The sequence below is a fragment of the Pagrus major genome, chromosome 17, assembly GCF_040436345.1.
Source record: "Pagrus major chromosome 17, Pma_NU_1.0".
NCBI lineage: Eukaryota > Metazoa > Chordata > Actinopteri > Spariformes > Sparidae > Pagrus > Pagrus major.
Window position 1 is genome coordinate 3,666,357 of NC_133231.1, and position 27,725 is coordinate 3,694,081.

Below are 27,725 nucleotides of genomic sequence, written 5' to 3' on the forward strand. Positions count from 1 at the left end.
GTGTCTCGTGGGTCTTTGCACCTGTCAGTAATTATAGATATAATCTGGTCCACAGTGTTGTGTTGTGGCCCTGTGCTGGCCCTCACAATCCTGAGTCCATCATTAGGCCGACCATTATCCCCATGCCTGGCCTCTGCACCTCTTATTACATGCAAATAGTGCAGCTTTATCTGAGCAGTGAATGAGACCCCCGTCTCTAAAGAATGAGACACCCTCCTCGCCCACTCAAAGCCATTCCTCCATCTATTACTGCATTCTCTGCTTCAATGCAGACAGCACAGATCTCATGGTGTCAGTGTTAGAAGAAAAACGGTGGTGTTGGTGGGATGCAGATAAGTGTTAGGCTGGGAGATGTCAGTATGACTGCTTGATTAACTGAACAGCTAATGATCAAATGTGTAGAATATTAGCCTGTTCTAAAATAAAATCAAACACTTTTTTATGTATATTATATTTTCTTGTCAAAAACCAATAAAATAACTACTTCAACTTTTGAGTTTGGATTTGAGGGAAAGGAAAAAAAGGAAAAAAATAAATAAATAAGGTTCAAAGTCTTTGGAAGCGTATTGCTGCCACACAAGAAAAAAAACACTATCACATTATAACGTGAAAACATTATTTTATTGTACGAACGTGATAAGTTTCACGTTATAGCGTGATGATTATTGTTATTATATCTCATTTACATGATTTGATTAAGGTCTACTTCATGCTTGGGTTGAACCAGGGTGAGATTTTGCTGTTATTGAGCACGGTGGTGACATTGTGATCAGTCTGTGTCCAGTAAGGAGGATTTTAAAATGCATGGGGCTGTACAGAGGACAGAATCAGTCCTCCTCCCTCTGGAGGTAGTGTCATTTCTCAGTGATCAGCTGGAGGCACTGTGGATACAAGCAACCCAGCACAGCTACTGACAGTCCTGTCTTTCTACGTGGAGTTTGACAATGATAGTGATCAATAAAGATGATGACAACAACTCTGTTTGACTGTATATTAGCAAACTGCTCTATATGACTGGAGGAGGAGGAGGAGGAGGAGCGCTGCGGTGAGTCTCTGTGTGCGTAATGTGGTGCGCAGATCTCAGTCCACTGATTGGACAGGACAGGACATAAGAACTATCATTCTGATTAATAGGGGATGGGGTGTGGGTGGGTGAAACAGTTCGTCTTTGATGAGGAACATAATAATAACATAACCTGCAATGGACTCCAGCAGCAGAAACATCAGGTGCGTCTCCCCCTTAAGAGAGACGATGCACGTGTTTAAGCACGAGACAGGGTTTAACTTCATTGATTATTGAAATCTCCCGACTCCTGAGCTCCATCACTGCTCTTTCCTCTGGAGAGTATCCTCTGTACTGGCCTGTTTATAACTACAGATTTAGTTTTGCTGCCTAAATGAGCCATGGTGTTTGCTACAGTGACATTACCTCATGCATTGAAAGGAAACCTTTAAATGACTGAACACAGCCTCTCTTATCATTAAAGAACAGTGTACATGCGTTGTGAACCTGCCAATCAAGGTGCATCTTACTACATGATTACTGAGCCCTCTATATAGCAGGTAAAATTCTGCGACATTGACTTTAGATCAAGGGCCCATTGACATTTATCACTGCAAACACTTTCTGCTGCTCTGAGATGTGGCAGCAAGGCACCTGATCTCACCTCATTTTAACAAAGTCGGTCTAAAACTAGCAGCGACACAAGATGGGCCCTGATGCTGGAGGATGTTGTTACTATGTTCCTCATCAAAGATGAATTATTTTACCCACCCACACCCCATCCCCTATTAATCAGAATGATAGTTCTTATGACCTGTCCTGTCCAATCAGAGGTCTGAGATCTATGCACCACATTACACACACAGAGACGCACCGCAAGTCAAACAGAGTTGTTGTCATCATCTTTATTGATCACTATCAAAGGCAAACTCCATGTAGAAAGATAGGACTGTCAGTAGCTGTGCTGGGTTGCCTGTATGCCTTAAAGTGTTCAGAAATAATTAAACCTCATTTTATTTGCCTGCACGTGTTTTTCTTTCACACATTTTACAAGAATCTTGAAATGGTTATAGCAGCCATATTTAGGCTAATCCACACAACCCAAAACCTTGTTAGCATGTAGCATGCCCTCAGCATTCAAACAGGAAACAGAAAGATTTGTTTTCTTCTTTTTAAAGGTCAATGACACGAGGCACACTCGTGTCACACAAGGGAAGAGTAAAGATACTTTGGACCTGCAGTTATCATGTTTCATTGAACCAGTTAAGATGAAAGTTTCACCTCAAATGCATCTGTATGTTTTCATATTTCGTCTGTGAGTGTGTGGCACAGCATGCTGCTGCACACTGTTTGTGTCTGCTTCTTGCATGGTAATGAGCACGTACCTGTCAGGCAATCATGTGCAGGATGCTGCCTCAGGTCAGTGCTTGCTGCCAGAGGATGCCTTTCCATGACTGTTCCTTCGTGCACACACCTGTATGCTGTCCCCGCTCTCTGTCTGCAGCTTGACATTTGGTACAGTGAAGATAGAAGACACTGCAGGGGGAGAAGACGCAAGCGGATTAGAGGTATGTAGGCTGACAGGAAGGAGAACATTTCCAAGTGAGTTTTTCAAGATAGAGACGGTTATTAAAAAGTGAGTATTTGAATATTTATATGCAGCAAGTCTTTTTAGGATTTAAATATTTTTGCCACAGGGAGAAGTATCTTTCAACACTTTAACAGTGCTCACTTGCTTCTTCTTGTAATTAGGTAATTACTATAAACTAGTAATAAAGTACTAGGTGTGAAAAGTAAAGAAGGTCTGAAGGACAGTAGATGCTTATGGCCGGATGCACACTCCAGAAAAATATAAGTGCATAATTTTGTTTTTGCTCCCACTTTTCACAAGTTGAAATAAAAATCTAAGACTTTTTCAAATAAGGCTTATTTCATCCAAATGTTGATGGTGAGCGTCCCTGAGATGCTTCCTGACAGTTTGGATCAGCTGTCTAGGCGCCTGGTCTCAGAAGATCTTGCAGGTGAAGAGGCTAGATGTGGAGGTCCTGGACTGGTGTGGGTACATGTGGTGTGTGGCTGTGAGGCAAGTTGAATGCACTGCCAAATTCTCAAAAACGTCATTGCAGATGGCTTATGGAAGTGAAATGAACATTCGGTTCAGAGGAAACAGCTCTGATGCACATTCCTGCAGTGACCATGCCAACTGCACGCTCTCTCAAAACTTGTGACATCTGTGGCATTGTGCAGTACCAGCATCCACCTGTCCTCCCAGAGGTGGATGCTGGTGTTCACCTTTACCTCTTATCTCCTCCTCTGCAACCCCTTTCAATGCGTGGCTAAGGCCCATGGGCACTGCAGTATTTATAGCCATCTGTCACGACAAATTGATGGAAAGAAGACATGGTGTCTCATAAATGAAGATGGAAATAACTGTTGGCCGTAACATAAACCTACAATCCTGTAATATTATCCAAGAGAGGTTTAATGTTGATGTTAATTGAGAATGTCATTAAAAGAAAGATATTAAAAGGTAATTTTTTACACAACTCTGTTGTTTTGCTTATATTTTAGGAAACAATAGTGATATCAGCACAAACAGATTCACACTGGCTCCATTCTGAGCACATCATCCCCTCTAACTTGGAAATAAAGTCAATCAGTTTAGCCAAGAGGACAGTGGAAGTGGTGGACAAGTACTCTGTCGAAACACTTTTATTTCACTTGTAGATCCATGTAAATCTACCAGAGAATCCGGAGAGACAGGAGTTCTCCCAAGGCATTTGCTCTCACTTCTCACACTGCCAGACACCCACACACTCTCACTGAAATCAAATTAAAAATGTCACAATCCAATCCACACAGTAACAGCAACCTCAGGAGCTCTATTGTCTCAATAATTCTGCCATTGTGCCTGGTAATCTGTCTGAGTATTGTCTGGATAAATCCATAATACTCATGACAATAGAGTGCACAGTTGGCCATAGAAAACATACTGTCCACCCCTGTAGGGATAACAGAGACATGTACTTGAAAGGTTCATCAATTTCTCAACCATCAATGACTTGTTTTCTTGACCATCTTTTACTTGGATAGTTTCAGAGTATTGTTAGTGTTGTTTTAGCTAGCAGTACAAAATGCTTTAACTGGGCTGCTCCCATTGGCTCCAGTCTTTCCTGGTGGAACAACATGATTACCATGCTGCAGCTGTAGCCAAATACTCACAACTGGAGTAATTAGCCAGTGCTTTATCTCACATTCACTTCTCATTTGCATAATTTTGACACATCCTTCCCCCACAAAAGTGCAAGCAGCAAATCCCCACTTGTCTTCCACATGCACACATTGAAGACACTTTGTGTTTATCCACTCCTGTCCTCATTTCATGAAACAGTTTTAATTCAGTCCCATTCTTCCCTCAGTGGCTCTGCTGCTTTGCCTGCGTGTCACATGTACGTGCACAAAATAGAGAATCAGAGAGAGAGAGATAAAGGGGGAATAGAGAGACAGAGAGAGCAAGCATGACAAAAATCAAAATGAGCCATCTCTCTCCTTTCTCCTTCTCTTAGTGACCGCCGCTTTATGATTCTTTTCAGACATGGCAACCTGCTGGGTGCTGATAACAGGATTAATAATGCTGAAAAATCCTAATCGGGGGGAATTAAAAAATGGAATTCTCCCATTAATATTACCACCATGTCAGAGGCAGCACAATCAGGTCTGCTGAGCAGGCTTCTCACATCACTAATGAATAACAGCTTAAGGGATTGTTGATGTATGTATATGTAGCCTGACAAATAATATGGATATTCAGTCATCTCTGACATACTGTCATGCAATAGCCCAATTCTGTAGGATTAATTGAAATATAGCCTAACTGTTGAAACCCCTGACTCTTACAGTATTTATAAAAACCTGCTTTAAATTGAAGATGTGTTGATAGCTAAGATGCTGTGTGTTTCTGAGGTGCTGTGTTTTCTTATTTAAAGAGTGCCTCAGAATGCTGTTGCTCCGGGCAAACAAGCAATCAGGAAGAGAGAAAATCAAACTGAGCATGTAGCTGTGGCCAGTAGAGGTCCAGCTGGGCTTACAGTCCCAACGGCATCCACATAATAAGACAGGCTTTCTCTACATGAACAAAAACAACCCCAGGTCGCTGCTCGTGCCTTCTTTACACAGAGACAGAGACAGAGGGCAGGAGGATACTGTATGATCCAGTGGAGCTGAGGGAGCGCGAAAAAAAAGAGAGATAAAGAAAAAGACAAAGGAGAGAGAGGAGGGCAAAGAAAGGGAGAAAGACAGAAAAAAGAGTAACAAGACAAAGGCCAAGTTTCTGACGGTCAAGGTAACTCTAATTTTAACAAAGCATAGATCTGCACATGTTTGCTCTTACTGGATGTAACTAATGTCCTGCTTACTAGTGAGTTCTTCAAAGGTCCAGTGCACAGGATTTAGGAGGCTTTAATAGCACCCACCACTGGATGTAAGATGAACTGCAATGGACTTGAGCTTCTGTGCTTTGATTAGCCGCTACAAACTATATTACCCTCTTCCATTTTATAATGGTGAGTCGTACTTCGACTGTTATTTTGGTGAAAGTAACGCTGCAAAAGTAATGCAATTAGAAACGCATACTAAATCCTACACACTGGAGAGTAAGTTATGACTCAGTTTTTGATGCTAATTATTGCACCTCACAGGTTTGACCCTTCTGCATAGTTTATCATACCTACATTTCTAAAAGACAAGACCGACCTTAACCACGGGCTGGTCACCCTGCTGCTGTCTGGCAAAAGATACAGAAGTATCCACGGCCATATCACCAGACTACAGAGCAGCTTCATTCCTCAGGATGTGAGACTCCTGAACTCATTGTCATTGTCCACCATATTTTTTGTTTTACTTGTGTACCATGAAGGGATTAATTATGTTGTACAAGTCTCTGCTGTAGAATGACAATTAAATGAACCTTGAACCATGTTGTGGTTATGAATTACTATGAGCAATAAAGTCCTGTCAAAACTCAGTTGCTATATTGCATATTATGACCTGACCTGAACACATTAAGCAGCACCTCTAAAGTGTGAGTTGTCTGCACAGACAAGTGATGTCAGAGCTACAGTAATGGGTGTGTTGTGTAACGTACTGTCCTGCAGCTCCCAGAGCCGTGGGGGAAGGTTACTGAAGTATTCGTGGTTCAGCGCTGCCTGGGCTGACAGCCGGTTCTTTGGGAAGCACTGGAGGAACCTGGACGCCAACTCCTCAGCATGGTCCACATAGCCCAACCTGACACACAGAAACACATGTAATCAGAGAGCGTGACCACAGAAACATACATATACAGTATATACAGAGATACATTAAAAAACAGGCAGTCAACCTATTCAGACCCAAGAAACCAACCACTTCTGTTTCAGCCAAATAAACTACAGTTACCCATCACGCCCAGCATTCATTCATCCCTCTGAGAGAGCAACTCACTTTTCCTCCAATTCACAGAGCTGCTGACAACAAAAAATAAGCATTTTAATTATGCTGAAGGTGTGCTGACTCAAGAGGAAAAACTCTTCTTAGACACACACACTGTAGGCAAAAGAGCACACACACACATTCTTACACCTTTCTCTTTTAAGCTCGCCTCGTACATGGTGACTGGGTCACCGTGAGAAACGAACAGTGTTCATTAAAGCAGGATCTAAGATGCAAGCTGACTTGATGTGAATGTGTGTGTGTGTGTGTGTGTGTGTGTGTGTGTGTGCGTGTGTGTGCGTGTGTGTGTGTGTGTGTGTGTGTGTGTGTGTGTGTGTGTGTGTGTGTGTGTGTGTGTGTGTGTGTGTGATTATGTGTCTGGGTGTGTGCTCGTACTGGGAGTCACTGAACTCCTGAACCAGCCCTACCTAGCAGCGCTGAGGGGGAGAAGAGAATGAAAATAAATGAAGAGCAACAAATTCAGTCAGTAATTAGGCATCCATTGCATTAAATAAACATGATGTTATTCAGCGCAGCTCGTTGGCCTGCCGCTCGCACTGCTCAGAGTGCCTCTCATGTTCTGCAGGCTTCTCATGGTTGGCTCCCTAGTCAAGCACTCTGACAGCCACTCCCATGGCTCTCAATAGGGATCTCAACTCGACTTATCAGCAGAGAGACAGAGGGAGGATAAATCTCTGTTCAACTCATCAACGCCACTCAGCAAAGAGGCAGAGATAAAGTTAATGAAGTCCATCAGGGCCTCCTCTCGCCTCTTTCTCATACAGCTCATACACTCTGTGTAACTCTACTGCAAAGTTTAAAACTAGTGTGTGAAACTATACTGATGGCACAAGGCCTCCTAGATTACTGCTTTAATCACATGGCTTTCTGAGGCCAGTGCTGAGCTTTAGTTTGAAGCAGCAGATAGACAGTTTGTTCAGCTATTCAATATTTTCAAAGTGATACCATGGTTACTTCTTGGCTTATCTGATATCACTGTGTTGGAGTTGTTCATAGATCATAATTCATTGTCTTCATGTTAACTTGCTGATTAAGGTTGCTCCAGGTGCATCAATGCAACTGGAATGTTATTTTTACACAGAGTATTTATCATCTTCCATTGTGTCAGTGTTCTGTTGCAGTTTACGGTTAGGCTACAAAAATGGGAAAAAGAAATCATACAAAAAATAATGGTTTGGGTTAAAATAGACCCTTTCACAATGTTAACCACACATTACTTCTCCTGTGTCTGTCTTTTCCCTGAATCTGAGCTATGACATTACAAAAACGCAATTGGTCAGTTGGAGTTCCTGTTCCAGGAACAATGACCACATGGCAAAATCAGATTGTGAATGACTTCTCACCCGTACCACAAAGTGGAAAAACTTGACTTGGTTGTCCATATCCATAAAACTCAGCAATGCTCTCTTCTCAATTTTTTTTTTTTTTACCAATGTACTACTTGTATTTATATATAGCTCAGTCATTGTTCAGCCCTCTGTGACCTCCTTATATTGTCCATGTCTGAGCTGACTGAGACCTCTCGACTAGCTCATGCACTTGCCTCATAAGTCGAACCGTGACGTTTAACCGGGTACTACAAAACAGAAATATTAAATGAACAACAATATCAAATATTTAAATTCTTATATATAAAAAAAAAGCCATCCTTATCCACACGTATGACGTAACCACATGAGATATGGTTGAGAGAGGCTCTGTAGCAAGGATGGATTTTTAGCCAGTTATTTAAGGTTTTCTTTATTCTGTTCATAGACAAGAGAAACTAAATACAAATAAAATTAAGGATAATCAAAATAAGAATAACAAAATTAGCTTAGTTATACAAGGTATCTTTCAAATTGTGTTATCTAGTAAATGTGGTATAACAGATTACTTAATTACTACTTATCTCTCTTTGATTAACCAGGAAAGTATTGTTAAGCGCCAGACTCTGTTCACATAATGTTACAGAACACACATTCACACCTGGAAGCACCCCAGTGCCACCACAGTCACATCTGCAGACAGCTAAGCACTCTTCAGAAGCAGTTGAGTTAAGTTTCCTGTCATTGCTTAAAGCTCCATAAAATCCTCGTAAGCACAAGGTGAACTAAGATTCTTTGGTCAAACTGCTATTTGCAGATCAACAATAAGCCTCCAAGCTCAATGTTTCATATCAGCACAACGTGTTACACTACAAGGCCAAACATGCACTGCAATGAGCTGTGCTCCAACTTGTGCACCGCCAACAAATCTAATTTGAGCTAATACAAGCATTGGGTGTCCACAGTGGAAGGGTCCAGCTTCTGGGGAGCACTGCAACCAGTGAGTTTCATAGCAAAACCTCCAATAAATGTTAATTAATCCTGTGTGAGTCCCTCAACTATATGAAATTGAAACACTAAATCACCTAAGCCTTTACCACTGTTGGAGCAAATAAATCCTCCAATAAACCCAATGAATCCATATGTTCTCGGTAACAGTGGCTGTGTCTGTAAGCAAATTTATCTTGACTTGGCTTTGCTTTGTAGTTTCTCTGCAGGCATAGAGACAAACAGGTAGATATGTGTAGGATATGAGCATGTTGGCCTTTGCAAAGTGATGATGTGCAGTGGAGTGCACATTCCTTGCTGCTATTGCTGTCAGCTAGACCGAGTGAATAATCGCACATCTGCAGCAGGATCGATAGTATCTCCTAAACTATCAAACAGCTTCAGGTGATGACAGGTAAGAGGCATTCCTTCTTCAGTGGTGTGTGGCGCATGCTTTTTCATGGTATTCTATCAGAAAACTATAGCAGGACCTGGTGGAGGTGGGGCAGAGGCAACCACCTGCCTGTATCATCCATTCAATACAGCAGAGACTGGCCGAACTCTTTGTTTGAGCTGGGCAGCAACCAGGAGCTGTTTTGGAAGAAAGCTGTTGTGTTTTTAGTCTGAAGACATCCTATGAAGAGCTTTCATCGTGTCTGACTCATTTGACAATGAGGGTGTCATGAAGGCAACTTTGATTGGTACATGGAGAACAGGCCTTAGCACGCAACTGTTGTAGTTATCAACTTCTGTATACAGTGCTGAACAGTCCAGATACCAGCATTTTAATTCATGGTTAATATTTAATGTGTTCCCATGTAGCAAGTTTTGATGCAAAAATGATCAATGACAAAATGAACAATAAATTAACCAGTGAATCAAAAACAGTACTCATTGTTTTCCCAATATTTATTCTTTTTAGGCTTGTAACTGGAAGTTCAATCCCCAGACTACCAGGGGATGAGACTGTAGCTGTGCAGGCTGAATGTTGTCTGAACAGCTTCCAGGTGTGAATGTGTATAATTAGCCTGTTTCTGCAGAAGAGAGTCTGGTTCTCAGTGAAACTTCCTCGATAAACGAAGGCAACAGATGCTCAAAATTAAATGAAACAATCTGTCATTACTCTATGTTCTCTAGAACAATGTATAAAAGTGTGTGTCTCTATCAGCAGGACAACGTCACTGTCCGATTCTTTCTAAACCGTCACAACTCACTGTTGAAAATAAATCTGTAAAGAGTGTAAAGAGTGACCGCATAAGGAGGAGGTGGGGGAGAACAATCAGAGATGCAAAAAATTCAAAAATGCCATATCTTGCAATATTAACACTGTAAATCCACATGACCTCACCCTATATGTTTCTGTATTTATGCATTGAGTTGATATCAATATCACGATTTGCTGTACATGGTTGACTGAGAGCAGAAATAAGAGAGCAGCAGAGGGTGAGCCAACTCTCAGGGCAGAGACAAAGTGACTGTGTAAGTTCATATCAAATTCATCGTTCCCTGGCCTGGGATAAAAGGCAGCAGAGAGGAAGTGATGGTCATTAACATTCCACCTCACTTTCTTTCTTCACATTTTTATTTCCTGGAGACTGGGCAGGGACTGACAGAGAGGGAGCTGAGGGACAATCCACCTCAATTCATTTTAATCTGCCTTTCATTTTGCATCAACCGTTTTCAAAAAGATGTCTGACGCATAAAAACCTGTTTTGTAATAACCAGTTTTCCAAGTAGTTAATTTCTGCACAACACTCCGGCCATGAGGTGAGCTCATGGACGACTTCACATACTTCTTCATTAGATCATCTAGTTTAACACGCTAGTTTTAAATCCATAACCAACTTCGTGTATTAAATCGTTACCATGAACTTAATAATTACTAGTTCATTTAAAACTAGTGTTGGGATCCACAGATGAAGTCATTCATTGTGGGTTTTCAAAATGGACTCTATTTACACACAGTCAGAGGAAGTTAAAGTAGTTCAGGTCAGTTATAAAATCACAGCGCCTCTCCTGCTGGCTGTCAGAGCAGGGCCGGCACAGTTTTGTTCAGTATCTCCAAAAACACACAAACAAACACATGCACGCACACACACACAAACAAATGTACGTACACACACACACGCACACACACACACACACACACACACACACACACACACACACACACACACACAAACAAATGCACGCACACACAAACACACGCACAGACACAGACACACACACACACACACAGTGCTCCTGAGGCTATCTAATGTAAATAAGATCTTATTATTTAATTTAATTAATAATTACCTTTGATAATCATTAATGTTGAAATTTAACCTGAATTTCCTATAAATGTTGCGTAATACCACTTCATCATATGTTCCCTCAAATCCATCTTCAAGCTTCAGAGTATTTGCTTGTGGCCAAACAAACGGTGGTTGAACCAATAAGAGTCCTTTGAGGAACTACTGGCAGCTACAGGCTTGGTTTAGGTGTGACAACTAGTGAGAAAAGCAACTTTTTGAAAAAGCAACAATAGTGGCACCTTAAGGGATTAGCGTAGCAGCCATAGCATCAACTTTATCAGAACTGGAGAGAATATTTAATTGAAAGAAGAGCAAAGATGAGGCAATGAAGCCTTTTCCTGATGGAAAACATGTTTTTGCTCTTCTCGTGACTGGCTTCGATAAGGGTGTGGCTGTGTCAGGTTATAATAAATCTGCTTGTGCCACTAAAAAAATAAGGAAACTGACAGAGGTGAGGGCTTGAAAATCTCTTCGCCATGCATTAACTGGCTTAACTGAAACTTATGCAATCATAATAATCAACACAAGGCACAAAAGTCACTGCCACATCACAAGCTGGAACACAATTCCTAAAATGAATGGTCACAGCATTTTAAACTTACCTGGTCAATTTGTTGTAAGGCAGATGTTGCACTGATGTATTTATATAGACATTAATCAATACACTGATATGTTTCAGATTAGTTTAAGTAAGTGTTCATGCAGTCTAGTGTGAAAGAGAATGATGTTTATTTGACCTAACACACCCCGCTGAGTTATCATTGCTAGGCTAAGTGTTAACTTGTTGGCTAAGTAAATTGTATTTCTAGCAGTTACTTTGGGAAAATTTACCATAACAGCCATTTCCTTATTGTAAGGTGAGGCTAATTTGTCCAGGATAATTACAGTCTTCCATTCAAACGTACTGAGCCAAAAGTATTGTTGCCCAAAATGTTATCAAAACTCTAATCATTTCCACTGGGCTCCAAATTCTTGACCTGGGACAGAAAAAGTTCAACCCAAAATTACTGGCATGCTGATTCATACAGAGATTGGATTTCTGCCACATTACAGTCACTTATTCTGGGAATAATTCTTCACAGAAGACTCTTCCCATTTTCTCCTGGGATAAAGGACACCAATGACCTATGTAATTAGTATTAATCACAGGATGAAGCCAGGTATTAGGAGTTCCGTGTGATGTGAGCTTTAGTTAGCGGGAATAGATCTGTGCTGAAGCAACTATACTTTGCAATTCCAGCTGATTAGACAGCTGGAGTTTTACATAAATCACTTGCCTGGTGCTGCTTTAAAATTCCCCGAGGAAAAGAGACAAACTCCCCTTTGCCCTCTGTGCTCTCTCCTCCAGATGTATGCCTGGGGCAAACAGTGGCACACATCTGGGGGGAGCCCTGACGGTGCCACCATGCCCTTTCCCTGCCATATGTGCTTCATGTCCCAGAGCAGAATCACACACACACACATGCTACAGGAAGGGTGGAGGCTAGAGGAAGAGCACGTGAGTAACAGAAAGTGTGTAACAGTGTGTAAGCTGCAGTGACAGTCTCTTCACTACCTGTAGGAGTTAAAGAAAGGATAGGATAGGATACACAGTACAGTGTGTCCATCAGTGACAACACCCTCTGACATAACACTATACATTTACACACACACACACACACACACACACACACACACACACACACACACACACACACACACACACACACACACACACACACAAAACACACACAAAACACATATTTGAACAGTTCACTTACTTATTCCACGCTTGTCGGAGCTTCTTAGCGCTGTACACTGTAAAGCGGTCTGTGGACAGAAGACAACAAACCAAGAGTTCAGTTATTGAGCTCATGTACATGTTTCTCATCACAATGAAGTTACACACATGATACACTGTTCTTAAATACTTAAACTGCTTAAGGCTGATTACATCTAAAATACATATATAGCCTATATAGTCCTCTGATATCTGATAAATGACAAAATATCTAAACTACATAGTAGGAGGCACTGTGTTATGTGTGTGTGTGTGTGTGTGTGTGGCAATTTCTTTAAAAAATCACATTTGCATAAATATTATGGGGAAAGAGCTTTAAAGTAAATATTCAGTTTTGTTTTATCAAAATGACGAGAAACAGAGGTCCATACTTGGGCAGTGTAGAATGAGGGTTGACTGTTGATAAAGGAGTGTGTGTGTGTGTGTGTGTGTGTGTGTGTGTGTGTGTGTGTGTGTGTGTGTGTGTGTGTGTGTGTTTCATAATTGCTACTTGTTATTGTTCTGTCCATTGATCTGTGATATGTCTTGGTTAGATACTAAATTTCAAAAGAGAAACAATAAACATTATCTATTTTGCGCTTGTTTACAATTTGTCACTGTAAGCTTTCAGCATAAATGCTTCCGGAGGCTCAGAGGGCATATCCCTCCCATTCCCTGAAGGCTTTTAATCTGAAATATATGAGAGCAGTGTTTTCAGCTCTTACAGTGCAGGTGATTCCAATGCTCCTTTGCCTTTTCATTGTGCTGCCCACTACTGTGGTCTCTTTCATTGTTTGAATACTTTATTTTAGAATTCACAAGACAATTAAAAATAGAGTGGGCTATAAAGTAGCACCAAAATAACCTGATCTTACAGGATTTTTTTAATTATTGTTCATAAAAACATAAAAATCACCACTATATGGACAAAAGATCATGGTGTAAACTCACCACAGAGGTGTTTTGCATTAAAAGAAGTCAATCCTGTTAAAAACCTAAAAAATCATGTTGTTATGCAAAACCAAGCTGTCCCTACTAAGTAAAGATAAACATGTTTCCACAATATACGCATGTTCCTTTTTACAGCATCATGACAGGAAACAGACTGATTTGTAAAGGTTTGTTATGCGTTCAGTTTAAGTGTCTGAGAAAGCCATGCAAGTGTGCCATATCATTTTAGAGGAATGTAGCCATAATGAATGGAATTGATTACACGTATACTTTTCCTACCTTGGTATATGAACATGTTTGTAGGCTGTGTCAACCACACTTGTTTATAAAGATGACTATGAGACTACATGCAAACCAATTACAAAACTTTAAATTTTATTGCAATGCATGTTGTTTTGTATACGAGTTTGCCAGATTAAGGAGTGGCTCATATCATTTCAGAAATGCTGTTGAGAAATAATGTATGAGCTATGTACTTCTGCTCCAAAGCCAGACCACATTAAATTGTCATAATTTTGAGAATAGTTTGGTGAGACAGTCTCTCCATATTTCCACAGCTATGTTTGTTATGTTATGAGTGTTTGAGGCTCTGCACTGTTCTCTTAATCTCAGCCAAAACTGCCATGTGGACACACAGTCAGTCTGAGCTGCCAACTGACCGGCTACCGCACAAGCTAGCCAGCCACCCAGCGAGCTAGCCCGCCTCCCACACTGCCAGCTAATCCTATAGCCAACCACCCAACTGTCTTACAGTTTCAGTCTTCAGCCTGCCAGCTAGCCGGCAGTGAGTCCAGCCACCCAGTTCAGTGCCAGGGCTGGTCTGAACTGGCCATAGTTTAACGGCTGCCAGCCAGAGTACCCAGAAATAGATGAGTGGAGGTCGGAGGAAAAGTGATGATACGCTTGAATAGACATGATGAACATGAACGTGTTTTAAATGCTAACAAAACACAATGTAAGCTCTAGTTTCAAGGTCACTGAAGAGTATCCTGCCTACAGTCCATATTCCAGCACCTGGGGTTCCCAAATTAAAATAGTTCAAAATTTGATTTGATATTTGATTGTAAAGCAGGTCTATGTACTATATAAATACTGTCAAAGTATTATAATGCTCAATACATGCAGGAATGCAGAAATGATGCCTTCAAACGAGCCATCAGGACTTCTGTAAGAAGTCACAACTATACAGTAACCCAACGCCTCAAGCACGGCTGTGGTCACAAAACCAGCTGATGTGGAAATATGGTGAGTGGTGCCTGCTCAGGCCTGTGAAGACTGACCAATCAGAGAAGACTGGGCTTTTCGGGAGGGGGGGCCTTAAAGATACAGGCACTAAAATAGAGTGTTCAGACAGAGGGTGCATAGAGGGGCAAAAAACATGTGTTTTCTGAACATTAAAGCATGTAAATATTTTCTAGCAGACACCCAAAACTACAATTTTAACGTGAAAATGAGCATAATATGGGACCTTTAAAGCGTCTTGACTCTGTTTAGTACAACACACTCTATAACAGGAGATACATTCACAACTCAAAATTATACCTAATCTGAAAAGGTGGAAGTGTCCTATTTAACCAATTGTGAGGTTGTATTGTTAACTTTTTAAATCTATAAACAATGTTATCACCACATGCTCAAGCTGAGCTTGGAAAAACTAATCTCAACAACTAGTTTCAACTGAAATGGTTACAAAAAAAAATTCTGATCTCATCTAATCCGGCACTAGTCTATGTTATCTTGGCTTATACTGTATGTATGCAGGTTTCTCTTCAGTCTTGTGAAATACGACCAAGAAACATAAATGATCATTAAGAGAAATTCTTTCCCTGCTTTAGCAAACGGTGATAATAAAGAATCAGTTTAAAGGTACATTTGTGCAGAATGCAGTGTGGAAGCCCGACTTAGAATATCAATAAGTAGACAGTGGAATAGAGGGAGAGAGCCACGAGAGAGAGAGATGGCTGGAAATGAGGAAATATCTGTGGAAGCTTTTCATAACCACAAAAATGTGAAAAATAAGTGGCGTCTCTACTCTGAAGTAAAGCCACACTGTCATGTCTTAAATCCAGACTTAATGCACTGTAAAGGTTGGGCTGAAAAAAAGAAAGAAGTCAGAAATTATTATGGATGTTGAATAAAATGGTAAAAATGTAATGAATCATAACCAGGAAAGTGATACAGCCACAGTGTTTTGGAAAAATGTGCAGATAGCAGTCAGCTCAGAGATCAGTGCTGCGGAAACAACCACCAGGAGGTGTTCCACACTGATGCAATACTGCCATCTGCTGCTTACTGCTACCTCTGCAGTGAACTGGATTTTATTCTACATTGTTTTATACATTCATTATACATGTATGTGAAAAAAGTTACATACATAAAATCAAAACTTTGTTATTGTTTTTTTGTTTTTGTTTCATTGAGTCAATAAATATAAGATCATTGGAATATTGCAAAGATCTCATCAAGGACTTTGGTTTAACAAATTCTTTAGTTTTACAAAGAATAATACCCATCCAGTGAAATCCTCACATTAACATGCAGTTTTGACAGTAATCTCATTTGTAAAACTAATATCAGAACAACTGAACAGTCTGTCTTTTTCCTGTGTTCACTAACAAGCTCTGTTAGAAAAGAGCTGTTACTGAAGAGGACAGTTATAAGATTAATGCATGTATCACTGCATTTTACATGTGAATTGTGGTGAAATGTATTTTACTTAACAAAAAATAAAACAGCATAAACATTCATTGGAAAAAAAAAAACATTTTTATTATTATTTTTTCCCTTAAAACATCTGCTGGGTCAAACTGAATCTTATTGCAGGTCAACTCAGGCCCGCAGGCCGCACATTTGGCATCTCTGCTCTAAACCTTTGATTTGCTTTGAATGCTGGGTTTCCTCAGACATCATTACTCTTTGAAAAAATAATTATTCATCAGATTTTCAGACTCATTTTAAATGAACTCTGAATGAACTTTATCCCTACGATGATGTAATCTTCAGAAGAGCTTCTTTCAATCTGGGTTCAACTTCAAGTGCATTTCTGTGCATTACCAGCAGATCAATATTCCGCTACACGTGAGGTGATTCTTTCCCCTCCAATTTGATCATTGCAAAAAAGTCATCCTTCATAATGTGCATGTGTTGATGACTTATAATTAATTAGTAGTGCTTCTACTGTCATTCTGAGCCTTTCAGATGTTTTATCAGCACCACCAAGTTTTACCAGATCATCTGTGGTAACATCTCACTCCTCCTGCCTTTGTTTAAAGTGCAGCCATAACATCATCTGCACACATCACAGATGCAGCGCTCGGAGGCTAGAACCAGGCAAAGCTGCCTGTGTGTGTGTGTGTGTGTGTGTGTGTGTGTGTGTGTGTGTGTGTGTGTGTGTGTGTGTGTGTGTGTGTGTGTGTGTGTGTGTGTGTGTGTGTTTGCCTGGCTAAGACAGCTGCACAGCTGTTCAACACAGTGTGTGAGAGGTAAACAAGAGCCAACTGTCGCCATGGCCACAGGATGAGAGATTACATTTGTATGTATTGTGTGTACATGTGACAATGACAGTCACCCCAGTTGGTCCCTAATTGGCCACTGGAGATGGGAGGCTGGGTCACACAGCTCTGTGATGCCTCACTGCCCCGGACCATCACTCTCACCCTCTTTATGTCCATCTTCGCCTGTCCCCTCTCCTCCACTCCAGCTCTTCTTCCCTCCATAAGCTAACACTAATCTGCAGTCCCTCTATTCATGTTCCCTCTAAAAAGCCCTAATGAGCTCCCAGAGGGCATGGCTGCCCTGGCAGAGCTGCCACCCCCACTGCTGCTGCTGCTGCTGCTGCTGCAGTAATGGAGTACAGTTAGCTTTCCTATTGGTTAATATTTATGGTCAGGTTGAGGGTACTGAGTGTATTAACACATCCTGGTAGATCACTAGCTCTGGTGCTCAATGTTAGCATGCTCGCAAACATGTTGAGTGACTAGAGTTCATGGCTTCACTGAAAAACTGTATGCTAAAGTGTTAACATAGAAGACGCTGTCATTCAACACTGTGTAGGCTGGAGTGCTAGCATAAAGCCTTGCTTGTACTATTCAACATTGTATAGGCTAAGTATTGGCATGAAGCCTAGTGTCATGTAACATTGCATAAGCTAGAGTGTTAGCATAGTCTTACACTTAGTGTTATTCAACATCATTATGCTAAAGCCTGGTAATAATCACCATTGTGACTGTGTTAGCATTGAGCCTATAGCTCATACGTTCATAGTTAACACTATAGGATACATGATGGTATTCGTGACTGAGAATATAGCACGTACTGTAGTTCTTTCTAGTACGCTATTTTTGCACCATCTCCATGTCCATGGACCATCACCAAGTCCATCTCATAGAACATAAAGCCCACAGTATTTACTGAGTTTACTACTGATTAGATTTCCCTTTTTTTGAAGCATCAACAGCATTGTAACAGGCTCCACCCATGTATATGACAGCATTGCTAAAGTAATCCATGCTGTCATCAGACCATATCATACCAAATAACGAGTGCCAGCCGACCTCATCATCGAGCATACATTATGTTCAATAAAAATAGGCTCCATGCTAACATTTTACCATATAGGCTACAATGTTGTTGGCTTTTAGCTAAGATTTAGCCTGTCATAACTGTTTAAAGACACAAGGCTCCATGTCCACACTTTATCAAACTGTATAATATGTTGAGTAAAAACTGGCTCCATGCTGATGCTTTATCATTCTCAAGTTTGACTATCATACTAACTTTAGCCTACGCCTTGTTCTTTATTTTGGTCTAGGCTAAAATATTGATTCAGATCAGTGAGGATCAAAGAAGTTAGAAAGGAATACTGTCATTGTGTGTAACATTATGAAACGTCTCACCTGGTTTGAAGTGAGGCAAAGAGTTTACGCCAGGCCAGGAATCCTCAGACGGAGTGCCGATGACCTGAAAAAACACAGAATGAAGAGGAAAAAGTGAAGATAAGCTTCTCAGATAAACTCCAGCAGTTTTCCTATCAGTAGATACCCATGTTCCATCTGTGCCTTTCTGGTTTAGTGGACAATCGTTTTTGGGGAGTTAGCATGAGAAGCTAACACATCAGAGCGATCATTAACAAATATCAGTGATGACCAATTAACACTGAGGAGGGAGACAAAATAATCATTAAAAAAATATCACAGCATCAATTAATCAAAAGCCAATTAGATTGTATTTATTTTATCTAGCATAAAAGAGCAGAAAAGTACAGTGCTAACAGAAAGACAGAGAGACTCTGCAACATGGTTGGCTATATGACAAACTTGAACTTCCAGTGTAAAGACATTCCAAGTCCAACAGAAATGATTAGTGCATCTTTTATGGAGAGGCTGGCTGAGTTCTCACGCACACAGCTGAGGTTTATGATGACAAAACCCAGAGCAGCGGACATGCCTTCCACATGATCCATCACAGCTAAGCAGCATAATAGTTTCCAGATTGCCCAGTTGTCTCTGATCTGCAGCACACTCCTACAGTAGAGGAGCTGCCCAGGGAGGGAACTGCTGGATTTCTACAGCACGTTCGAGCACAATGCATGCAAACAATGGGTGGATGTGTGTTGTGGGATTATTGGGATATATTTGTTTCAGATGGCTCTCCTTGAGTGACAAATAAAAAGAAGAATGAAAGCAAAGGTCAAAGGAATCACAGGGTATGTTTTCTTGACAAAGCAAGTCAGAAAACACAACATAATGTGGACCACATTAAAATGTAATGAAAGCCAGAGGAATTTACAAAAGGTCAGAGGCTTGTTTAACTTGTGTTGGCCTGAGATGTCAGTCAGTTACAGTCAGTAATGTAATAACAAAACAATGCCACTAGAGGGCAGTAAAGCACCAGGAGCCCAACCTCAGTGAGACTCTAATAAGAAGTCACAGCAAAGAGTTTAATTTGCAAACTCAAATACTGACTTCATTTAAAAGAAGTCCCAATGTTATAGACTGAGTCTGTTTTTGCATACTCTCAACGTTCCCTGAATACCTGTCTCTGTTTGCTCATACAGTAAGAAGGTGTCTGTGGATTATTGTCAAAGGCAGATCTACTTTAACACCAAAAATAAGATTTCGTTCACACAGAGGTGAACCAAAGAAAGGAGGAGTAATGGAGACTGAGATCACTGATGAGGAGAGTTGGCCAGCTCTCCAATGCAGCGTTGCACCTTCCAGCTTGAATGAGCAGTATGATGACAGGACGGATGAGTCTTCTGCAGAGAGGGGTGGGCAAGTTATGAAGAAAGGTTGTGGGAGTGATACAGGCGTGACATGAGGGGATGAGGGGACATGTGAGTGGATCTCAATCTGGTCCACAGAGCTGGAATCTGCCTGCATAATTGATGGAAAGATTCAGTGGCCTTTGAAGTGAAGAGAGGGAGTCATGGGTGGAGGCTGGGTTTGGGGCTGGGTGTGAATGTCAAAGTCCTTATGAGGACATCAGACGGGGTTCAGCAGTATTGCTGGGGGTGTAGGAAAAGTGCTGAAACATCACTGCAAGCTCTGAAGGAAACCATCAACCCACTGTATCATATTAGACAGTGGTTTGGGATGTTTTGCTCTGCTATTCAACACATTTGTTTTGTAATAACCTTATGATGCTAAGTATGAAGTGTTAAGTCAGTCACTTGACCTCAGTCCTAGTGATCATGTTTACCACTTGAAGACCAGACTGAAGGTCAAAGCCAACAACATATGCAGCAGGTAAAGATGTCTGCAGTCCTGCCTGTCACAGTGTCAATATGCAAAACTCTTCATGCTGATGCAACTAAATTATTACCGGTAAACACAAAATTAGAGACCGACAGATGGTCGATTTTTGACTTTTGAATTGTTCAAATGTGGTCATAAAAAACACATCCTCAAAATATATAATTGAGGAAGAATACTTTACAGTTTAACAATAAACTTGATTGTATAAAAGTACATCAGTTCACTGAAACAGTGAACTTGACTGGGCTTTAACAATTCTAAATTACCCCAAGCATCTCATACTGCATTATAATATCAATATGTTCATCCATCAGTGCATATTGGACAACAAATGTGTATTTTTCCAGACATAGATCAATAACATAATGTTAAATGCATCTGCAAACATTTCGTCCTTATATTCACAACTTTATCCAGGAGAGCAGCCTACTTTCTAATAACTTCACCATTATTTACACTTTTTATACTTGAATTTCCTTTTGTTTACTGTTTACTACTTTGTTTACTGGACAGGTCAACAGATCATTGTTTTTATGCCCTGACAATTGTCATTTACATTTTCTAATTCTTCTTTAAAAAAGATAGGAGTATTTTACAACAAGAGCTTGACTGTATCCAGGTGCTTTTTGCAGGTCAGGGTTAGGCAAAGAATCAAAACATATTCACCAAAAATAAAGGTTCTTGAGTTTAACAAATAATATGCCACCCTTCAGTGATTCAACAATAACAAAATATAGAAACTCAGTTTGTTAAAAGTTTGGTTTCTAAAATCTGTCCAGAGTAAACTCTCTTTCCAATCAAAACAATAAAGGATCTCTGAAAAAGAAAATGAACTCTACATCTCTACAAAACTTTTTGTGTTAAAAGCTTGAAACTGTTGGTACAACATAAAGACAACCAACAGAATAAAACAAAACAAACAGACAAAAAACTATTTACTTGTTCAACGACATTCTGTCCTCTGATATTGGAAAACTATATATATATATACTATATTGAAACTCCAAGACGCTAAACAAGAGCGGGACCAGCGACGGCATAAAGCAATAATAAACACTGGAGTTGCTTTTCCACGATGGAAATCTCTGATGATGGAGAAATGTTTGCAGATCAGCCTGAAGTTGCCTGCTCTCTGCTGGACAGGTAAGAGTAACGTTAAAGATTACTGTACAACCGACTGTAATATATCCTCCCCCTGCTGTCAATGGTACAAAACCTAGATAATGTACAATGTTTATTTGCAGGACATTAGTTTCACTGAAAAGAAATGCTGCATGTATAACGTTAAATACTATCACACAGTAGCACCAGTTAGTGCCTCTCAGAGAGCTGGTGGTAACGTAGCGTTAGCAAGATTTATTTAGATGTATTCCTTGTCTGTTGCAGTGAGACGACACATGGAGCGATAACAAAGATATTTAGGGCTGGGAGTGTGCCAACGACAGTCAAGACTCAGTGTGACAGATGAACTGAGGAGAAGTCAGCTCATCACCAAGTTAATACACAGTGCTCCATAATGTCTTTGTGTGATCCTAATTATTTTTTTCTTTTTGTTATAACTTATTGTTCTATAGACTAAATAACTAAATACATCTTCACCCCATGGATTAGTAGAAACACTCGGTGCTGTTGTGGATGGTTTTGTTAGTTAAATGTAAAGCGACGCTATGTTTGACTTTTGAACAAATGACGGATGCTGTCGTTTCTTTTTCTCCTCTCTCCATATCCTGCGTGGAACAATCTATTAGTAGTGACAGTGAATTCCAAATCCAGCACAGACTGAGCGATGGACATACGCATGCACAGCATCTTATCAGGGAGGGCATGGAAATCCATCAAGGAGGGCAGGGCTGGGTCAGTATTCATCTCACAACATGTGTGAGTGTATGGATGGTGTGTAGAGAGGACGACTCATCAGAGAGAGAGCCGTGCGACGGGGGAATTCCTGTGAGATCACAGGTCATGACCTTGAGCTGTGCATGCGTATTCTGCTGGACATACATACTCTGACTAGCACCAGCTCAGTTACAGACCACCCAGCCAGCCAGACACAAACACTACATCTGACCTTCATACCGGGACCCCTAATTATATTTATGTTGCCAGAGAGAGAATGAGGAGATTAGAGGGATCTGGGTAGTCAGTGCACTGACAGCAGGTCAGACAGAGTCATCACAGTGAGCAGCACAGCTGACAGGAGAAGCTTCAGAATAAACAATGTGTTGCAGATGATTTCCAATCCTCAAGTCAGTCTGCAACAAATATGTGACAGAATAAAAGAAAATTAAATAATCAATGCATTATTTCCTAATATTCTGCACGACTGTTTTCTCATAGACCAGACCTACACTATGTCCAGAGTGCTGTGTCAGTGCTGGAGAAAGTCCTGGCTGCAGCAATTTCCATTCTGCTACAGTGTAAAAATGCTCAGGCGTAATACTTTAAACCAATCACAATCGCCTTGGGTGGCGCTAAACCCAGATACAGCGATTGTGACTATAGTTTGTGTGAATCACTAAAGAAGCTTTATTCTGCTTTAACCATTTGCAACTTGAAAGCATGTTTTCTTACAGATTCCCTTTGAAGTAAATTCCTGTGCATATCCCCCGGAGCCACAGAACATATTATGTAACTGTTTCCACAGGCTGAGCAGTGTTAACAATTAACTATTTAATTGAGAATCACATGTAAAATTAGCAAAATCACCCTTCAAAGTGTTGTAAACTAACAAAATGCCACAGTGGAGAAAGATATAGATCTTTTAAATGACAGCCTTTTTGGCCTGTTATTGTTGGGAGAGCACAGGTGTAGCTAATAACATTAACTAGAATGGCAGTAAGTACAGTGCATACCTCCGGCAAGGTGTAACAGTCCCCATTAAATCCATCAAGCCTGATCCAATATGAATAGAAACATGTTTAAATCCATTGGATCTGGATTTTTATTTGGATCTGCATCAAATTGTACTCACTCAGCCACCGATATACATGTTTTTTTTCTCATCAGGCATTTTTCCCTGAGAAATTAACAAAAATGTTGAAAACCTCACTTAAAGACAGTGAGAAAAAAAAACCCTGGCTCCATCCCTTTATCCGGATCTGCAACAAAGGTTAATGGGGTCTATTCTGGGCTGAGAGCCATCCTCCATCCAAGTTTCGTGGAAATCTGTTCAGTTTAATCCTGCTGACAAACCAACCGACCAAATGGATGTGAGTGAAAACATAACCTCCCTGGCGGAGGTTACAATATAAAAAAGTCTGAAGAAAAAAATCCTACTGTCCAACCAATCCCACCAAACACTGATGGTTTGTCTATGGCTTGGTCAGCATGGCAATGAATATATAGGTGACTATAAGCATTTATATAACTTTTTATCCAAATTACCATTGGTGTTAGTATTAAGGTAAGACAACTGAAGCTTAGTGGTTGCAGCAGTTTCTGTTCTGTTCCTCAGGACTCTAGACACCTTTGGGGAGCTTGTAAATTGAGTTTCTTCCTTCAGAGATCAATCCCTAAATCCATTGTTAAGTATCAGCATTGACCCCAGTCCCAGCTGTATCCCATCCCTGCGCCTTCCACATTCCTACCTCTCTTCTCTGTCTTTGTCCTAAAGCTGACCCCAGCCTTCATCTCCTCTCTGCTCTGAAAATCCCAGTCCCACCCCGAGCTGCTCTCCAACCCTGCCATAGCCAAGCAGATTGGGGTCACCTCCAGGCAGGGGTCAAACGGATCAGAACCAGAGCCAAGTGGATCAGCTGTCTCCCACTGCGACCTAGTGGAATGTGTTCAGTAAGCCCCGTCTATCCTGTCTGGGTTTCGCCAGATGGATGCTCATGTCACTGACACAGCGGCTGTTGGTGAATGGCATTATTTATCTCCCCAGCAGCCTCTTGCTCTCTCCTGAGGGAAGATCAGCTCACATGTGCACTGGCTTACTCTTCGTAGCAGGAATACACTCTAAATAAACAGGGTCTCCGTAGAGAGAAAATGGTTATGTGCACATTGCAGGACCCTTCTGCTGCTGCACTGAACCCTTTCAGAGTTGTTCTGTGCAGCACAATGCTCACATGGTGTATGTCCTCCTGTACTGGGGCCCTTTTAGAACGGCTCCTCACAGCATCATGCATTGTAAAAACTGAGACTGGGATTAATTAACATTTAATAAATAAATAATAGCAGTCTTCGCATAATAAAAAAAAGACTATGTGAAGTTTGGAATCCCATCAAGCTGATTTCAACAAATTTCAATTATTTATTAACTGAATTTAACTTTGAGTTTGTTGGAATAAAATCAGCTGTGAATCAAAGATGAAAATGAGTAAAGTCTCTAAAATTGTACTCATGTGGAGGTCTATGATTTTAGTTACACTTCTGCTCAAGGCATTTTGCGCCACATGGGCCATCAACCATCATCTGCCACTGCAACACTATTTAGGGTAAGACCTGTTTAATATGGTTAGATAACAAACAATTTATAGACAGTTTGCTGTAGCATTTTTTGTGTTCTGTGTTACTGTAATTTACCAAACATGCCAGCTGTTACTGTTCTCCAAGTCAAAATTAAGCTAAAGGCTGTGAGGTATTCAAAGTCACTCTGCTCTGCCTTTGATTTGAGATAGCATGGCAAGGACCAAGTGCTCAGCTCAGTGGCAAGTATAACTGTATGTATATCGTCCATTAGCTCCATGCTAAGACATAATGGGAATTCCCGTTGACGTGCTAATGGAAGTTGGCATTGTGACTGTGGTAAAACTATCTCTACAAATGATCCGTTTTAATTTGCATACTTAACACAGAACAACATGTCTGCTGTCATTTACATTGTTTCATATGCTCTGGAAACAAACTTAAAGCTGCTGACTTTATTGTGCAACTACAGGAACCTGAAAGGGTCAAAACTCAAACTCAAGTTAGGTTTTGTCTCATTGTACATTTGATAACGAAGGGCGCTATTTCCTCTTTCTTTTTTCAGTTTTTGTCCGTTGGAGTTTCCTTTCAAATAGACCTTCTTTTCTTATCAATTAGGTTTTGGCTCAAGGGATGGCAGTGTGAGATCTGCAAGTCTTTGTCTGTCAATGAACACCCAGAAGGTAAAATCAGCAAACACAGAGGTCGTGCATTAAAAAAAAAAGTAGACTTGTAATAATTGAGGCTTTAAAGCTGGTTTCATTATTTGCTTTTCAGATCCAGGATGAGTCTCATAGAACCACCGTGGTGCACCTTAAAGCAATAGTTCAACTGTAAGGTTAAGGTTGCAGGCTATCTGACACAAGGTACCCGTCAACGAGCAGTACACATCGTTACTCAAATGACTAAACCTTTAATAACACAAATGACAAATAGGTTGCCAGTATACAGTGTATCCCTAGTCTACACACGCAGTTAATGTCTTTGTTTTCTTATAGCTCCTCTCTTTATTATTGTATTTTGGCATTTTGCACTTAAACAATTTTGTATGAATATGTTCAGAGAAAGTTGCAGGAATAAATGTCTATCTGCTGATCTTCTTGCACATGGTGATTTATTGACACAATTTAATTAAACCTTGGCTCCAAAAAGGTTAAAGTCTATATTTCTCATCCTGCCAACAGATTCAACCCAACCCAATAATTAATGTATCTAACCCTAACAAGTATTGTCTGTGTGAATCAAAGCCTGATATATCTTCTTCTTCTGTGCCATTGTTGTCCAAAAACTATTAAAAACAAATTAATGAGCCACAACATTGCACTGGGTGACATGTTCATACATTACAATGACCACACACACTGTAGTTCCTACATACACTATCCTGCTGCCTGATATACAGCCAGTAAATCTGCCACTGAAATTAGTCCCCACCAAATTAGTTGTTTACATCTGCTCAAGTAACATTTCTTAAAATTTACACCCACTTTTTAAGGCAATTATTTAGCCTTTTTGTGTTCCATTGAAGTTATCAGGGAAATAATGGCACAGTAGATTGACAATACACACACAAACATAACCACAAGATTATACAGTATGATAGCATCATGGCAGAATGTCAGATTTAAGGCATATACGCCATACTGTATGTGGAGGCAGCATATATCCATTATTCAGACTCTGCTGCACAGTAACAGCAATGTTAATGATACAGTCCTATAAGCAACACATAAACATATTAATTACAATGATGCCTTTAACTGATTAATGACTATAATCTGATTATTATGATCAGGTACATTTAGCCAGTGTGCTGGTGTAAATAACAAGCCTTATGCACAGAAACATAAGCTAACATATTATCCAAGGCTGTTAATCTGGCAGTGCTCATATCTCATAACACAGAACAGCTATTTCAGTCACACTAATACAAGGCGGCAGCTCGTTGTCTTTTAAGTAGAAACACACACACACTTGTACAGCAACACACTCACCCCTGCCTGACAGGCCATTTCCTGCAAATAGACCTGTCCATATTCATACAGTCCCTCCTGTGGATGTAATCTTTTGTGTGGTGACAGCTAGTTAACCAGCTCGCCTGAGCCTGGCCTCATCCACCACAACTTTAATTCACACAGACATTCTCAGAGGGAGAGGGTGTGCGTGTGTGTGTGTGTGTGTGTGTGTGTGGGTGCATGTGCGTGTGCGTGTGTGTGCGGGAGAGAGAGAGAGAGAGAGAGAGAGAGAGAGAGTATAAAGACACATACAGCCATGTTAACACCTATCTAAAGAAAAACACAAGCACAACATCCAGACTGTATGCCTCAGGATAACAGCTATTTCATGATGGCAGACACCAGCATGCATCTGAAGCAGATACCTTGAAAATGTGTATATACGCCATGTTTGCCCAGACGTGCACCCTTTGAAGGAATAGTGATAAGCCCAGGAAGTGGCACAGCCTTAATGCTGTCAAGGATTATAACACTGTGGAGGTGTGGTATCCAAGGGATATTCACCCAAGAAAAAAAATCTGGTTTAACAAACAAGCGGAGAAGGGGAAAACGTTTTCAGATTTATTTATCTATCCATTTTCCACAGGAGCCTGATTCAATGCTAAATTGTTAATGGGCTCATTAGTGATGAGCAGAGGTTTGTGAAGAAAAGTGCTGCAGGTTTTTCTTCTCTCTGTGGACTGCATGTGGGTGTAAATCCATCAGGATACAAATTAGCATACAAATTACAACAAATTGTTGCTGTACACCAAATAAA

The 27,725-nt window shown here is 40.6% G+C and overlaps 1 protein-coding gene across 1 annotated transcript in view; it reads right to left on the minus strand.

Annotated features, from left to right (window-relative positions):
- Positions 1-27,725, minus strand: part of cdk14 (cyclin dependent kinase 14) — a 193,113-nt gene that overhangs the window by 42,667 nt on the left and 122,721 nt on the right. The window contains exons 11-14 of the mRNA XM_073486226.1: positions 18,687-18,750; positions 12,842-12,890; positions 6,147-6,286; positions 2,389-2,539 (exon numbers count right to left, since the gene is read on the minus strand). Coding sequence (XP_073342327.1) covers positions 2,424-2,539; positions 6,147-6,286; positions 12,842-12,890; positions 18,687-18,750 — 369 coding nt within the window. The 3' untranslated portion in view covers positions 2,389-2,423. The remainder of the gene's footprint in view (positions 1-2,388; positions 2,540-6,146; positions 6,287-12,841; positions 12,891-18,686; positions 18,751-27,725) is intronic.